Source organism: Schistocerca nitens, chromosome 5 (genome assembly GCF_023898315.1).
Source record: "Schistocerca nitens isolate TAMUIC-IGC-003100 chromosome 5, iqSchNite1.1, whole genome shotgun sequence".
In the NCBI taxonomy this organism is placed as follows: Eukaryota; Metazoa; Arthropoda; class Insecta; order Orthoptera; family Acrididae; genus Schistocerca; species Schistocerca nitens.
In genome coordinates this window covers 475,959,898-475,976,853 of record NC_064618.1, presented here as the reverse complement: position 1 = coordinate 475,976,853, position 16,956 = coordinate 475,959,898, and the positions used below count along the sequence as shown (strand labels likewise).

The 16,956-nt window shown below is 44.4% G+C and overlaps 1 protein-coding gene across 1 annotated transcript; it reads right to left on the bottom strand.

Moving 5' to 3' along the window:
* Nucleotides 1-964: 964 nt before the first annotated feature.
* On the bottom strand, nucleotides 965-5,542 carry LOC126259509 (uncharacterized). The gene is made up of 2 exons (XM_049956362.1): nucleotides 5,170-5,542; nucleotides 965-3,712 (listed from the first exon to the last, which is right to left on the bottom strand). The coding sequence occupies exons 1-2, from the start codon at nucleotides 5,320-5,322 to the stop codon at nucleotides 1,010-1,012; spliced, it is 2,856 nt and encodes a 951-aa protein (XP_049812319.1). The 5' UTR covers nucleotides 5,323-5,542; the 3' UTR covers nucleotides 965-1,009.
* Nucleotides 5,543-16,956: the final 11,414 nt, after the last annotated feature.

Below are 16,956 nucleotides of genomic sequence, written 5' to 3'. Positions count from 1 at the left end.
ACACAAAGGCCATGAAAGTACTGCAAAGCCCTCCCCCACCAGCTTCTCCATTTGTATTGGTAGTAAAATATATGCAAACATGATCTACATAAGAAAATGTTGAGAGAACAACAGTTATAACAGCTGCAGAGAAAGTAGTAAACTCAGAAAAAGAGGGGCAATTGTCACAGCATGCACATCTGCACTCATAACAGTGACAGTAGTAGAAGACAGAGGAACACCACGAACACTACGTGAAATCGAAGTTTGTCTACCTAAAGAATGCATAAATACTATAGTAGCTTTTTCAACAGTAACAATTAATGAATCATTACAAATTGGCAGATTTCTCACATGTATCACAAGCTAAAGTAATAACTTCAGTATACAAAGAAAAGTATTGCAGAGAATGTAGAGAACTATAGAGCAATTTTGCTCTTGTCTTCCATTTATCACCAAAACAAACTAACCTTGTTTGCAAAAAAAGTGGAGTCTGCTATAGCACAGTTTGTGTAAGTTCTTCTCAAAATAATAAAGGAAGGTGATCAAAATGGCATTGTCTTGTCTTTGTCAAAGGCATGTGCCATGTTGGGCCACATAACTTTATTACACAAATTAGAAATACTATGAATAAGGCATGCAGCAAAGAAGTGGTTTAAGTCATACTCGGAAAAGCAAGCGAAATGATTTTTAGGTTTCACATACTATAACAAGATTACTATTGGTCCTCTCTGCCTGCCACACCCCCTCCCTTCCCTCCTGTATGTATCATTCACCACCCAACTTCAACTGAGAAAGAATTAGTGTAAGATACTTTATATTAAAGATTAATTTCTTTGATAAAAATTTCACGTTAGGATATTAGTGTTGATAGCTGTTAGCAGCTGTATATTAAAATATTTATACAAACTCTCTGCCATAAGTTGCAATTTGGTAAGTTTGACTAGTTTCAGATTAACCTGACTAGTTCAGCGTAAGAGGCATTTGTTGATGTGGCAATATTACTGATGACAGGTTTTGTATTAATGATTTAAAAAGAATCTAAGATAAAGATTTCAAAATTATGTTGTAAGAGTTTGCAGTTTTCGCTGAGTGTTTTTTGAATTTTTTTTCCATTAACCTTTTTACAGTAGTTGTTTAAAAATATATTGACACCAACCCAAACAACACTTTTCATTATTGCCTGGGATGAATGTCCATTGCAGCATACCCCATCAAATAATAAAAAGTCATTTTCGTGAAGAGTAGCAAGTGCTACTGCACAGGCAATAGCACGTTGATTCGTACAGGCAAGAAAATCTCTTTCATGTTCTTTGAGAAGTTTGCTGATGACAATATAAGTGTAGACAATCATATTTAAAATAGTGTCTGATGGGTATTTTAGTCCTCCATGATCAAGTCTCTGTATCAAACTAAAATGTTCGTTTATTGGCAACTCCTTTTCAATCACAATTTCATTAAGGCAACTCTCACATTTCAGCTTCTTAATCACTGCATGAGCACAGTAGCCTGCAATGAAAGTTAAAGACGTTGCAATATCTTTCACTGAAAGAACATCGTCTTGAGTTACACTGACTTCTATGTCTAATGTGTCTGTTTCTTCAACTTCAGAAAACATAAAATTTTTTATGGCCCCTACTGTGATATTGCCATAGGAAGGAGAACATAAAACTAAAGGCATTACACTTTGAATTCGAAGCTTCTTTTCTGCTTCATAGACTTGTGTCACTGAAACATTGTATTGGGAACCTGCAAGCTGTCTATACTTTCCAAAACGCCGCTCAAGCACATCTGTTTGTAGCTTGGCTGTCAGTAAATAGCTCATACCTAGCTCTTCAGTACAGTATCGAGCAATCTCTACCACGGCATATGTTGTATGCTGAATAGCAAAAAATGTTTCTTTTGTGAGAAACCCACTTGACAAACCCTTTGCTTTCCACACATCAAGCCAGTCTAGAAAATCTAGCAAAAATTGCATAGAAACGCTATCAGTTGTCAACGGATCCATATAAGGATTCTGTTTGTGTTTCCCTTTAAACACCGATTTCACATTCATGACATCAAACCATTTTGTTATTATTCGAATGTATTCTGCTGTTGATGGTGCATGTCTCAAATCAAATTTATCACTAGCTACCTCAAGGCCCTCTGACACATGTCGATTGAATATCTGCAGCACTAGTTTCATGCTCTGTTTTTCTAATGATGTAGGGCAAAGTGATTTGAGAGACAATGTGTGACAATATTTTACTAAAGAACTGGAATCTATGTCATAAATCTGTTTCAGTGTTTTAAAAGAAGCTACAGAAAACTTATTTTCTTCCACTTCTTTTCTAACTGGAAACTGAGGATAAAACATATCTTTACCATCATTTTTTTGGTTCAGCCACACATTTCTTATGCATTTAACAATGTGTACGGCATCAATTAAAAAGAAAAGTGGGCGATTAGGATCAGATGGATGTTTAAAAACTATATTAACAGCTTTATCCAGAGAAAACATTGACATGGTTTTGCTATTGATTTTGTTGTTGTCAGTTACCACACAAAAAACCCTATAGCCTATTAGTTCAAGGCCATTTATTATGGCCAGTAGCACATCGTATAATGCATTAGATGAAATGGTTTTCACCGGTAAAATGTGAACAACATCCCTGTACAAAGACTTGACACTCTGCAACATAAATACAAATGCTGAATTTGCAGCACATTCCGAGTTATATGAGATGCCCAAAACACTACCTCCTTTATATTCCAAATAAGAATTTAGATGAATTTCATCTACACTCAAAACAACATTGACATCATTGCTGTTCAAGTATTGAAATTTCTGTCTTGCATAGGACAGGAAATTACTTCCCCCAAGCCTTTCGTGAGATGGATTCACATTAAATTTGCTGCAGACCCTACGCAGAGTGCTTGGATGTGGCATTTTCATTAATGAGCTGCTACGTAAAAAATTGTAAGCATGAGATGAAATGGAAAATAGCAAACAACACAGTATCATAAATGTAGAACTAAACCTATGATTAAATTTCTTTACATTTATGAGACTAACTTGTTCATATATAAAGTCTACCATCTCCTTTTCACTCTCCTGTAAACTGTCTTTCAGCACTCCTAGACTGTCTTTCACTATCTCTACAATACTATCTATAGAAGTTTCTGAGTGCCCACAATCTGTGTCTGAAAACTCCTGCAGTACACTGACAATTTCATGGATATTGGTTACAATTACAGGAAAAGATCTTTTTCCTAATGTCTTAATTTGTACATCTTTCTTAAACAATGAAACATTTAAATTACTATCTATAACGACAGAATGTGTGATTAATGGTGCTGGATTTCTTATTATCTTTAAAAAACAAACAAAATCACTGTGTTTTTCGATCACACTCCACTCGTTGGGCAAATCCACTTCCTTCGTACGCAACATCAACTCTTCTAAAGAACTGAAGCTGAAAGTGTTTTCATAGTCCTTCTGTGATGCTAAACTATATTGTAACGCTGCAGCTAACTGCTCATTTTCAAGCCTTTGCTTTTTCTCCTCTGGCCCTTCACGTCTACTTTCTTCCTTTGAAAGGTAGGAAGGACAGTTTGGGAGTAGTGATGGAACTGCATGTGGTCTCAAACGTGGTTTGAGAAGGGGGGCTCTTAATAACTGACCAGTCCTTTCATCCACAATTTGTGTTTCCCAAATAACATCATCCTTGTGGAAGTGAACATGACATACCTGTAATTAAAAATGAATAAAAAATGAAAACTGTGCTTACAACTGAATGTGATGACAATATTAATAGTGTGAAAACAATTTATGAATATAAAGTTAGTTTCTAGTTCTAAAATACAAATAGACTCCCAACTAAAATGCAGAATACTCAAGTGATAAATGTGGCCATGGCATAGTAACTCTATAAAACAATAACACTTCAATATCAAAACACATGCAGTTACATGTCATGGCAACAAGCTCTTAAAGAGATGGTGAAATGAAGAAAGTACTTTCCCCATCAAAAATTACAAACATTGACTAATGTTTGTAGCATGATTCAATAACAGTGACAATTTTTTTTATAATTTAGCCTTGAAGCTCATATATTCACAAGAGGGGTGGGACTTTTGCTTAATGTCTTGCTCTATTCCCCCCCACCCCCCACCCCACACACACACCTCGGACACAAGAAAGCATGATGACACCAAACTCACACAGGTGTAATCCATAGAAGCAACTGTGACACAGTAACAGAATAATACAAAGTAATTGTCACACTGTGTAACCTTTAGAACTACGAAATACTTAAAGGTAGTGCTTTTTATCAGATAGACACCGTTTTGCTTTTGATATCAGTTCATAACTTATATAAAAACTGACAGTATGATGAACTAATACATTGCCACTTATGTGCTACCTATTAGGCTAAACATGAGCACACAATTGCTTTCAAGTACTGTAGCTGTGTATCTATAAGACAGCTGTGTAGGTCACTGGCATGTATCTGAAATTCCAGACCCAGAAAGTAAGAATTTGTAAAATCCACAAGTATTTTTTATGTTTTCACAGTTTCTCCCTTTGCATTTTGTGATGGCCTGTTAATCCATTCATGTACTCATTCATTTTTCCTGTCTATGGTTCACTGTTAAGTCTAAAGCCTACTATATTCCCTAATAGTAACATTCCTTGCAATGACTTCAAATTCCCACCAATAATTTATTAAAAACAAGCGACTGAGACACTGTTTTTACTTCATTTTCAATTTCTGGGTAAACCACATTACTTGTTTTTGAACAGGCAACTTCCTAAAGACTTTTACAGCAAAAAGAAACACTAAATACAGAAGCAGAATACATCGAAAGTCGTCTGTATCTTAAGTGCACGTACTTAATTATAAACCGACTTTTATTCCTAACAACAGGCAGCATAAACAGTAAGTATAAAGATATACTGAGATATTTAACTACGTAAGTATGACTGTGCTTAGGCTATACTGGTTGAACTTACAGAATTCATATAACCTATACCAGCTAAACTGTAGAATTGCCAGGGCAAGAAAACGAAACGCTATTTAGTTCGGCACTTATTCAGTTAAGATCTATTAGTCAAAATGTCGCTGACCTTCCTTACTGCATAAGTGCCTATTCTGTGTTAGCACACTTAACCTCTTTTAAGAAATAAACAAAACAAATACTTACTCTTGAACTTGAAGAAGGAGTGAAGTTATGTCTGCGAATACGTGACAACCATTTCTTCCTCGTTGCTTCATCCGCCGGAAATTTAAACACGGTTACTTTTGGTCCACCGTCGTAATTTCCTCTACAATTCGGCACACAACAACGATACGGCATTTTGCAGGCAACGAAATTTTCACAGCAAAGAAAAACAGATCACCAGTTTAGTGCACAGAAACTAAACAACCAAATCACGTACACTAACGCAGGAACACCATTCACTATAATACTAAACTGACGCGTAACTCGCCGAACGACTATTCACAAGCACTGTTCCGTGAAACTGTTGAAGAAGGGACTATGTGTGTAGCCATCTTGTGACGTCACGCACTACGTAGACAGGCTTTCTTTTACAGGGGGTGCTGGCTCGGCGCGCCGGGCAGTGCTCCGCAGGTGTTGTTGTCTACCCGCTAGCGCGCGGTCGCGTCGTTGTATTGCCTTATAGTACCTGTACCGACCCGCCATGGCGTTCTCATATCGAAAAGCTACAATCAAACTAACATTCAACGCATCGTACACGAGACCGAAGGCCCATGAAATTGAACGGTTACTACGAGACATCATGCACCTAGAACCACAAGAACTGATAGGCATTCATTTGTCTATTGTAACCAGCACAATGTACCTCAAACTGATTGACGAAGCGGCCTGCGACAGATTACTCCAACGATCTGCAAACGGCTTTCGCTTCTGTCACGCAGACGGTAAGGTGACCGTGGTAGGAGTTGACCATGCTGGTCTGGGGGTGCGTACCGTGCGCATCTTTGAACTACCGTTCGAAGTTCCTGCCAACCTAGTCGTTGATGCGCTGCGGCCATACGGCACAGTTCTGAGCCACACAGAGGAGAAATGGAACACATTCGAAACGTACACTGTCCTTAACGGGGTACGACAAGTGTGCATAGAACTTAAGAAGCACGTTCCATCGTATATTTTCGTTGGTGGCTGCCGTGCAATTGTTATATATGATGGACAACCGAGGACCTGCCCGGGCTGCGGCCAGGAGAGCCATGTTAGAACTGAGTGTCTGCAGCGCCGCCTCGTGCAGGTGCCCCGCAATGAACTTCCCCAACGATCCACTATGCCCTCTCTCCCGCTAACATATGTGGAGGCGGCACGACATGATGTGATGGATGATCAAAACCTGCCACCTCCTCAAGTCGCTGCCAGTTCCGTCGGAGAGTCAGCGCCGTCGACGACGCCGCAGCCCAACGGTGCAGAGGTTCCTACAGCCTCTGCCCACCGCAGCGTCGTGGGCACCCAGCCACCGTCACTGTCGGGATCGGACACAGGGATTCCTAGCGACCGAGACTGTGTCGATCCCCGCCCTCCAGTGGATGTCGAATCTCGGACCTGAAAGCAAAAATCACCCAAGCGACACAAGAAGAGGCGATTGTCAGTTGCAGAACAGGACAGGGATGTGAAGCCGGCGGAAGACATCGACTTCGTTGACTGGTCCACAATTGCGACGGACTCCAGTGGCATCATTCACCAGGAGCTGCCTGAAGACAAGGAACACTCTCCTAAATCTGGTGGCCCGGACAACGAGGCGCATTGCGTCGACTCCCAAAATGTGGGCTCCTGTGAAAGCGACCAGCCACCAATGACATCACAATCATCTCTTGGTGATTGGGCAGACGATATGGAGGCAGATGATGCACAGCAAACATCGATATCTCCACCAGAGCCCATGGCTGACATTGAGCCCGGAGGGCTCTGCCAGTCAGGGACTCATACGGCACAGTAATTCACAGCATGCAGATGGATGGCTGTGCGGTGTGTGAGATCACTGTGGGCTTGCACCGGAACACTGCCTCCGCCACTTTATATGTGTCAGTCATACCGTGTGGGAACAGTCAATGTAAATGGTGTCCACACCACTGTCAAGACCCGCATGTTACACGACATGATCAGAGCGGCAGACTTGGACATTGCCCTTCTCCAGGAGGTCCGTCCCGAGCTACGTTTAGACCTATATGGCTACACCACCTACAGCCAACCCTTAGGTGATGGCGCAGGAGGAACGGCCACCCTTCTCCGAGATGGCATAGACACGACGGACATGACGTACTTGCCGAATGGGCGACGCATCGCACTCACACTTGGCGCAGTCCGCCTCATTAACATCTCGCTCCCTCCGGTAATTCTCACCGTGGTGACAGACATGTCTTCTATTCGGAGGAGGTAGCCCCACTTTTGCAAGGAAATATGGACCATTACACAGTGGGCGGCGATTTTAACAGTGTTCTCCGGCCCGATGACCTGATACCGCATTACGTCCCATGCCCGGCTCTACAAGCATTGATACGCAACCTCGCGCTCCACGACACATGGCTCTTACATCATGGGACCCAGAGTGGATATACGCACTTTACCAGCCATTCTGCCAGTCGTCTGGACCGGATATAAGTTTCCCGTGCCCTCCGCACAGCAACCCGTGATGCAGAACTCTGGCCGACGGCCTTCACGGACCATCTAGCGTACATCTGCACTGTCACCTTACCCCGACAAGTCACAAGACGCAGCAGGGGCCCGTGGATGCGGAACGTCTTCCTCCTTCGCGAGGAAGCGTGTCGGCGAGCCGTCACTGACACGTGGCGTCGATGTATCAGGCGCCTGTCCATGTATGCTTCCACGTTGCTGTGGTGGCTGGGATGTGTCAAACCTGCACTCCGAAAGACCTTGATGGCCTACGGGCGTGACAGGTCGAACTGGCAAAGGGCAACATCGGAATTTTACTATACAGCGTTACGTGAGCTGGCGACGCAACCGCCGTCTCCCGAACGTCAGATGTCCGTACAACGCATCAAAGCTCGTCTACTTCGCCTCAGGACAGAGCAGCTAGAAGGTGTCCGCATCCGAGCGCCAGTGCAAGACTGTATCCCCAACGAAACGGCGTCAGTGTATCACATTGTGCGTGAGAGGCGCCACTGCAAACGTCAGCTCATTACGGCGGTAAACACGGAGGAGGGCGGCCGCGCAGTGACACAAAAGGACATCGCGCACACTTTTCCCAGACACTATGACGACCTGTTGCACGATTTTCCCGCCCCTCGGGACGTGACATCCGATGATAGTCTGCTGTTGCCCACTACACCCGACGAGCTGACATCGGACTTGGCACGTGGAGCACCGAACAAGTCGCGTGGACCGGACGGTTTACCCCTGGAATTCTCCCGCACTTTTTGCGACCTTATGGGCGACAAGTGGCTCCAAATGTTTCAAGACCTGATCCGCCCTGATTTCACTGTCCCCACAGAATTCACAGAAGGCATCTTGAACCCAGTACCGAAACCGAATGGTGGTTGTAGGTGGCAGGACTTTCGCCCACTCACACTCCTCAACAACGACTACAAGATCTTTGCCAGTATCCTCCGCGCGCGTCTCCACACCGCTATCGCGAAAGCGATACACACCGACCAGACATGTTTAGGTGGTGTCAGCAACATTCATACGGCGTTAGGAGCATACCGCGACGTAATTGCTTTGACGGCGACCTGCAAAATACGAGGCGCCCTTGTCGCCGTAGATTTTGACCACGCATTCGACCGTGTCGACCACGGCTTCTTACGGGCAGTTGTGCAACACATGGGCCTCTATCCGGAGTCTGCACAGGTGGTCCTTCGACTGGTCCACGGAGCGCGTTCCCGCATGATGGTCAACGGTTATCAGTCTGGTCACACTGTTGTTGGACGGTCAGTGCGACAAGGGTGCCCCCTGTCGGGTATATTATTTGCTGCAGCACTTTAACCAGCTTTACATGGTCTACCGCAGCGATTAACTGGTATTTCCTTACGGGACGTGACCGTTCGTTGTGGTGCATTCGCCGATGATGTGGTGTTCCTGGCCAGATCAGAGGACGAAATGCATATGGCGCTACGGTGGCTACGCCAGTACGGGGCGGTCGCTGGGAGCGTCATCAACGTGAAGAAGACAAAATACATGGATGTCGGAGGGGGGCTCTCCCGCACAGCGGCGGTGCCCTTTGACAAGGTGCCCGTACTCAAGTGTTTAGGAGTGCAATTCTATAGCAATGTCCGCCGCAAGGCGGCGGCTACGTACCACCGGCTCCTACACCAGACACGTGCTCTGCTGCAGGACAACAAACTGCGTCGCTTGCATATGCTCCTCAGAACACGTTATGTCAACACCTATCTTCTCTCAAAACTGAACTATTTTGCGCATATCCTTACCTTGACGGCTACGATGGCCGACAGATTTCAAGCAGCATATGGACATTTCGTAAGCACCGGTCTGGTTTTTAAAGTCCGATACGCCACCCTGACACTGCCGCAGCGGGCGGGCGGTATCGGTTTAACTCATGTATATAACCGTGCGCGATCGCTTTATCTCAACACTATGCGTCGCACGTGGACCTCAGCCCACGCCACTCTGACGGGCTCCCTGATAGCGGAAGTGGCACCACACTCTCTGCATCCCCCGGTTTCTGTAGGACACATTTCACCGGCACTCACCCACATCAGAGAGTTCTTGATTGACTTCAGCTACTTACGGTCAGAACTTCCGACGACAAGGAAGCCCAGCACGAAAGACTATTATCGCCTCTATCAACAGCGGCAACCTGTAAATATGGTCGCCCACAGGCATCCTGAAGTTGCCTGGAACACGGTGTGACGAGCGGTGCACACGCCTTTTCTACCTACGACGGTGCGTTCATTGTGGTACGTGGTTGTGAATGGGAAGTTCGCTACTCGTCAGAGGCTACATTCCATACATCTGACGGACGACCCCTTGTGTCCGACATGCTCAGTCGCTGACACGGATGCACACCGTCTGACGTGTGCCGCGACCAGCGAGTGCTGGCTACTGACGCAGCGCATGCTGGCATTACTCTTGCGGCGATTGCCGGAGTCTATCTCCCCTGATGACGTATTGCGCCCCGACGGCGTATACTTTCCATCAACCAGGACGAACGCCGTTAACTGGCTAAAAGGCATGGCCGTTTACTACATATTTTGCGATGCTCCCAAAGGCACACTCGACTTTTGGTCCCTATTGATGACGACACATGCAGCTTTCAGCCGCCACCCGAAGTACAGAACTCTTTTCGCAAATTATTAAGGTTCATTATTTGCGGATCCTCCTGCTCACTGGGGCGTTCCGGATATGAGACGCTGAAAACGAAGAAGAATCCTGGAGCATATTGATCCTCTACAGACGAGAAGACGACTCGGACGCTCGGCTACGGCAGTTGTAGGATCTTTCTTTGTAATGAAACAAAAATAAATCTATAAAAACAATACAAAATGAAAATTTAACAAAAAATTAAAAATATTCTAAAAATTAAAGAAATAAATAAATAAAACAACATCGACAAACCCACTACATCCTCTTCCTGATCATTTGATCCTCGAACTCGAAAAAAAAAATCGGGCAAGGTAGGAGAATCTTTTTACTCATTCGCCAAGTGTACAAGTTAGGTGGGTCGACAACATATTCCTGTCATGTGACCCACATGCCGTCACCAGTGTCGTATAGAATATACCAGACGTGTTTTCCTCTGGAGGATTCGGTTGACCTATGACCTTGCGATCAAATGTTTTCGGTTCCCATTGGAGAGGTACATCCTTTCGTCTACTAATCGCACAGTTTTGCGGTGCGGTCGCAAAAAACAGACACTATACTTATCACCGTGAACAGTGACGTCAATGAACGAACGGACAGATCATAACTGCGAAAATAAACAAAGTAAACTTTTCACCCAAGGGAAGACTTGAACCAAGGACCTCTCATTCCGCAGCTGCTCACGCTCACCACGGGAACACGACGCTCCTGAGCTCACATTTTCCTTGATGTTGCCTATCTTGCACATGGACTACTCAGTTTGTATATTTTGCTTATTTTTTCATAGTTCCATACAACTTCTTCCTGTTTTCTCGAATGATCTGTATTTAGTTTTCCAAGGCGTATCCACTGTGCCAACGTATAACTAAATCTGACGGGGGTGCGATGGGGAGGTTCCCTTGTAAGATGTCGAAGAAGAACGTCCCTTACGTACTGGTTGTATCGAGTAAGATGTGGAGACGGCGGTTTGAAAGCGGACAGAAGTACGAGGAAGGGCGTGACTTAGCTGAGGGATAGCTACCTGGCAAATATCCGGCGTGGCAAATGTCCGGCATTCGCCCCAGTAGGCCGGTGGCAGCGTTCTTCCGGGAAAGGCCACTCCCCCCACCAAAAGCGCCGCTCGCTCTTGAGTTTACAGACAGACTATACACTCTGTTTATATACGACATTTTTTACGGTGAATATGATGTTAATGGACGGTGAGCCTTCTCACTACCTGGGACGCTAGTAACGCTCAAGCTGCCAAATGGTAACAACTTTCACTAGAGGGACAGACACGACTGTACGAGTTTGATTGTGCGGCAGCTCCATCGTCTGCAGAGCACTCGGGAGCGCAGGAGGTAGAGGCCGGGAGGGGCCTGCAACCCCGCGAGCGTGTCTCGCCAGAGCAGCAGAGCGTGGCGTCCTCATTAGAAAACCCTCGCGAGCCGGCGCGGCGGCAACTGGAGGGGCCAGAGGTGCGGGGACGGAAAACGCAGCCAGCGTCCAACAAATTAACAAAGTTTCCGCGTAAACGCCGCAGTAACCATCATTTCTGATGGCGCCCCGGCCGTCGCCCGTGTGGGTGGGTGGGCGCTCCCGACTGCGCGGCAGACACTGAGGAAGAGACGCGGGTGGGGTGATGGCGTGGGGAGGGGGGATGGCTCGCCTGCAGGCTGCTGGCCCCCCACCCCTCCTATCATTCCACCCCCCCCCCTCTCAAACCCCGTCCTCCTGAAGAAAATTTGTGGGACGGGGGAGGGGGTTGAGGGCGTGGGGAGCTCGGTCATGTCCTGCTGCCTGCCTGCCCCACGCAGCCCAGAACCCATCCCCCACTGGCCCCTCGCGCGGATTTAATTTTCGGCCAAGAAGTTTTCTTCCCATCTGCCGCCAAACTGTGAACAATTTGTGGGAAGAGCGGCGGCGCCGCGACAAGCTGTACTTTAGCGCCTTCCTCCCCTCTAGCTAGCTAATCGCTTACGTCAGGCCTCGGCGTTTCCTCGACTTTTATGGCCGCCTTCCATTCTTTTGTTCCCTACACAAAAGCCTATTACTGCTCAGAGTTTAATTCACTCTCCAATTCTCTTACGGATATACGACAAATAAAAACCTGAAATCTGTCATTCAGGCGTAAATGCAAAGCACCAAATCCAAATGAAATTCGTCACTGTGTGTTACATCCATCATACTCTTTTGAAACTTAATCGTGAGCTGATAAATTAATTAATGTATGTATGTGTACAATGTGTAACGTCCCCTTAGAAAAATTAATGAATTACTGTGCTGATAAACCCTACGTTATTTGATTTTCAAACAGCTGAGCAAAACTAAACGTACTCAGACATTCACTAAAGTGACACACAATATTTTTAGCGCAACGCAATCCGACTTTCAGTAATCCCTACAAAAGAATGGCCCTGACTAACAATAACATATACCTTTCATGAATTCTTACCTGACAAAGATCTTCGTTACTCGAACTACTGCAATACAGCGAGCGCCAATACTGCCAGCTAAATAAAAGATTCTAACTACGGAAGGCACTAACTACTGATAGGCGTAGTTAGCAAATGAAAGGTTTTGATCAAGAACAAACAATCTATTTACCTTAATAGTGTTCAAAAGTCATTATATATATATATATATATCAGTTCATGACATCCAGTCTTACAAATTTACTCTGTCTCTGATGGACACACGTCCATATCATCCGCTCTAAAAACTCCGCCATTTGTCCCCCCCCCCCCCACATCCACCAGTGCTGGCGGCTCACTTCCAACTGCGCAACGCTACGCGCTGTTAACATCCAGCTGCCCAACACTGCAATAGCAAACAACAATGCAAACCAACCACAGACTGCACACAGCACAGAAAGTGATTTTCATACAGAGCGCTACGTGGCGTTACCAATAAAAAAAACCTAAACAGCCTACTTACAAATGTACTTACCCAATCCGAGACAGTAATGCTGCCGTCCGTACACCTTCAGTTTCTCCCTTTTATATGAGTTATTTTCAAGGCAGAAGAAATTGGAGCATATATGTGTTTTCCCATCGCTAAACTATCGTTACTTGTTGTGAAAATCGTTTACAACATTATGGCATATGGTATATTTCCTTTAAGTATTCACTCATAAGGTAAGAGGATATCAGTTCTTACAAGCTTTGTGTCTGCTACGTCCTGCATCACAAGAATAGAGTATTAAACTCAATTTTATCACATGATGGAGTGCTAAGAGCATGCTCGTCCTCTGTCAGAGGATGTCTTCTGACTTTCGAACTCTCTTAAAGTAACAAAATGCATTGTCACTTACGAAGTCTGCTAATGTACTGTATCAGCACAGAGGAGCTGTAAATATCAGGTCTGCACTACTATCGCTTTATAGATTCTGTAATATAGTTTATTTTATTAGGTTGGTCGTCTCTCCCTGTGTAGGGGGAAATTGAAATTTCACTAAAGAATAATTACCGCTCCAACTCGAAAATCATATCCATCGTACCCTACCCCTCGCTTCCACCCAGCCAGTGGTATGTCACTGATATCGAAGTGATTGACTAAGTAATTAAACTGATCATGAGATTCCGTTTGGATGGTAATTTTTATAGTTCAATCGGAATACAGTCGCCAGATAACTCAAATGGGCTTCACTGGAGGGAAGACGAAGTTCTTTTCATGGAAATAATATTGATTAAGTTTATAAAGTCGACCTACGAAGCTGATTGCAATAAGTTTCTACTACCACCAACACATTTCGAGTAAGGGCCACGAAGATAAGATACGAGAAATTAACGCCCGTATAAAGTCGTTTCCCCTCGCTCTATTTACAAGGGAAAATGAAAGGAAATGACTAGTAGTGGTACAGGGTACCCTCTATCACACACGGTACGATGGCCTGTGGAGTAAGCATATACATGTAAACGGAAGAAGAGACCAATAGCATTGATTCCTCATACTGGCAGTGTATACTCCATCCATGTGCAAAATGGTTCAAATGGCTCTGAGCACTATGCGACTTAACTTTCATCAGTCGCCTAGAACTTAGAAATAATTAAAGCTAACCAACCTAAGGACATCACACACATCCATGCCCGAGGCAGGATTCGAACCTGCTACCGTAGCGGTCGCTCGGCTCCAGACATAGCGCCTAGAACCGCACGGCCACTAGGGCCGGCATCCATGTGCATGATTACTGTTTCGGTGTCCTATGTCGTCATCATGAACAAATCTTTGATCACTGCGTCTTTTATTTTTATGGCTTATAATTCACAAATGCATGTAGAACAAAGGACAGTAAGTACCATCAGTTGTCAATCGCACTGGTAGAGAAATGGAATCATTTCCGTACACCGAGGCGAGCATGTAATTACCCTCACTCGTCGCATTTGCCTCAGTTTTACGGGTTTTCCATAAGTTTTCGTAATTTCATCAGGTTTTCCGTACTTTATGCTGTGGCCGCACACTTCGGACATCGTAGCGCCTACTGCATCGGCTTCCCATTTTACGTGCAACCGTCACGGGATGCCTGCATCACAGGGTGCATATTCACAAGGAAAACCTACATCGTCTGTGTTGTAAAAACAAAGATCTACCGGCGGCCACAACACAACAAACCACTAGGTCTCCAAGAACGGCCACCAGGGACCGCTATCCGTTCGCGGAGCCTGCAGAACAGCTTCACCAGAGGTCGCAGCTAGCCTAGGAACTACTTTGCTACTCCAGGCACGTCATCAAAAATTGTTGCGGCAGATACATTCGCCAACAGGCATTATAAGGCGGCGCACTGCCGGCAAAAGGCGGATCGACGCACCGCTCAGAAGGATGCAGAGCTGCCGCCCCGGCAGCCACGGCCAGACGTCTCTTCTGCCTCGCCAATCTCTTGATATAGTCAACGATCCTCTTAACGTTGTAGAACTGTTTGTGTTCACTCCTCATGAAGAGACAGGCCTTTATTATTATTATTATTATTATTATTTATTTTGTGTTAGTGACCATCCGCTATTGGGATCGAGTCCGTTGTTCTTTTCGATATTGTACTATTCTTTCGTTTTGGTGAGTCCAACAAACTTTTCGGACTTGTGTTTTTCGCATTTATATTCTGCTAGCGCAGATACTTCACTTCAAACACAACTTACTCAATTAGCCGAGTTCCAAATCACCGCTTTCGATGACTTGCCATGTCAACAAAACGCCTTAACATGTTCATCTGATAACGATATCATCCAAAGATTTTGCAGGATGATTCTCAGTTTATGTGTCACTGCTACGCCAACCCTATCCACTACTTTGCGAGTGTTGCATACATGGGACATATCGTTAACCCTCTTACACTGCCGACATCACATGACACAAATACTGTTTTCTAATGTAGGATACAGCCATGAGCAGAGGAGACGCTAAATAAAACTACGTTCGTTAGCCGAAACACTTTATAAATTCGGCAATATTTTATTTTGATTGCATATCTCTCCCTACGTGGATGAAAGTCACAAAATATTCTAACATTCGTAGATCCTGAACAACACTCTAGATAGTCTCTCCAACCATCTTGCAACTGTTCCTATGTTCTTCAAGCATTCCTTCCTGCAAAACTGTCTGACGAGAAGTAGCCTCCTACGAATGTAAGAATACTTTGTGACTCACGTCCACACTGGGAGAGACGGGTAATCGTAATAATTACTATACACGCTACATTCGACGTCTCGAGAAGGGACAGAACGAGCTGAGTATCAAGTAATCAATACACTTCGATGTTTTGCTTTTGGAAAGAGCTTAATATGTGTTTCGAAATGAAACAACCAACTCAAATCAGTGACATGAACCGGTGTTGTCATTCTAATACCGTAACTGCCATTCTGCAAAGACTGTTCTGTACCAACCCTACTCAGGTCATCCATCAAATTACACATGATCTCTCTAGATGCATGCTTCCTGAGGAATTTAGCACTCCTTATTGGTGTATAGTGGATACGAAGCTGATACATTTAACAGTATTGTGGTGATATAGCTGAAGTTTAAGAAGAAAAAGAAGAAACATATGATTTATCTAGCTCCAGACAGAAAGAGTTTGAAAAATTTTACGTAAATCACTTGTGTTATCATTTACATAGCATTGTTGCAGTGTTTGGAATCCATAACAAGAAGGCACTGGAAAGATAGAAATTATTCGTAAACATGAACACACACTAATAACTTAAACACGCTATAATATTTAAGCAATGTGATATCTGATACATTAGTCTTGTGGAATTCGGGAAAGATATTTCCAACACGTGACATACATTCACTCTGCAAGTGTTCTGTCCCACTCAATATAGCGAGAAACTAAAATGACAAAAGTACTACCTTCTACACCAAAGGAAAAGAAAACATAGCTTCTTTGTGATACATGCACTATATAGCTCTCCAGAGGTGCATAGCAGCTGTATTCGTCATGTGAAATTACGTACCATGCTGCACTAACACCATGAACAGAACACAGTCTCTTCCACAAACAACATATTTCAAGCAAAATATGTTCACGCAGGGATTGCATTCCTCACAGAAACCTGTCCCTGACTTACAATCACTGCTGTTATTGAACTGAAGACTCGTTTTATGTCTAAAATCTGGCAGGAAAATGGAACACTTTGCATCAATTTTCGTTCTTCCAGATGACAATGCTGAAACAGGTATTCCATCTCTTTATTG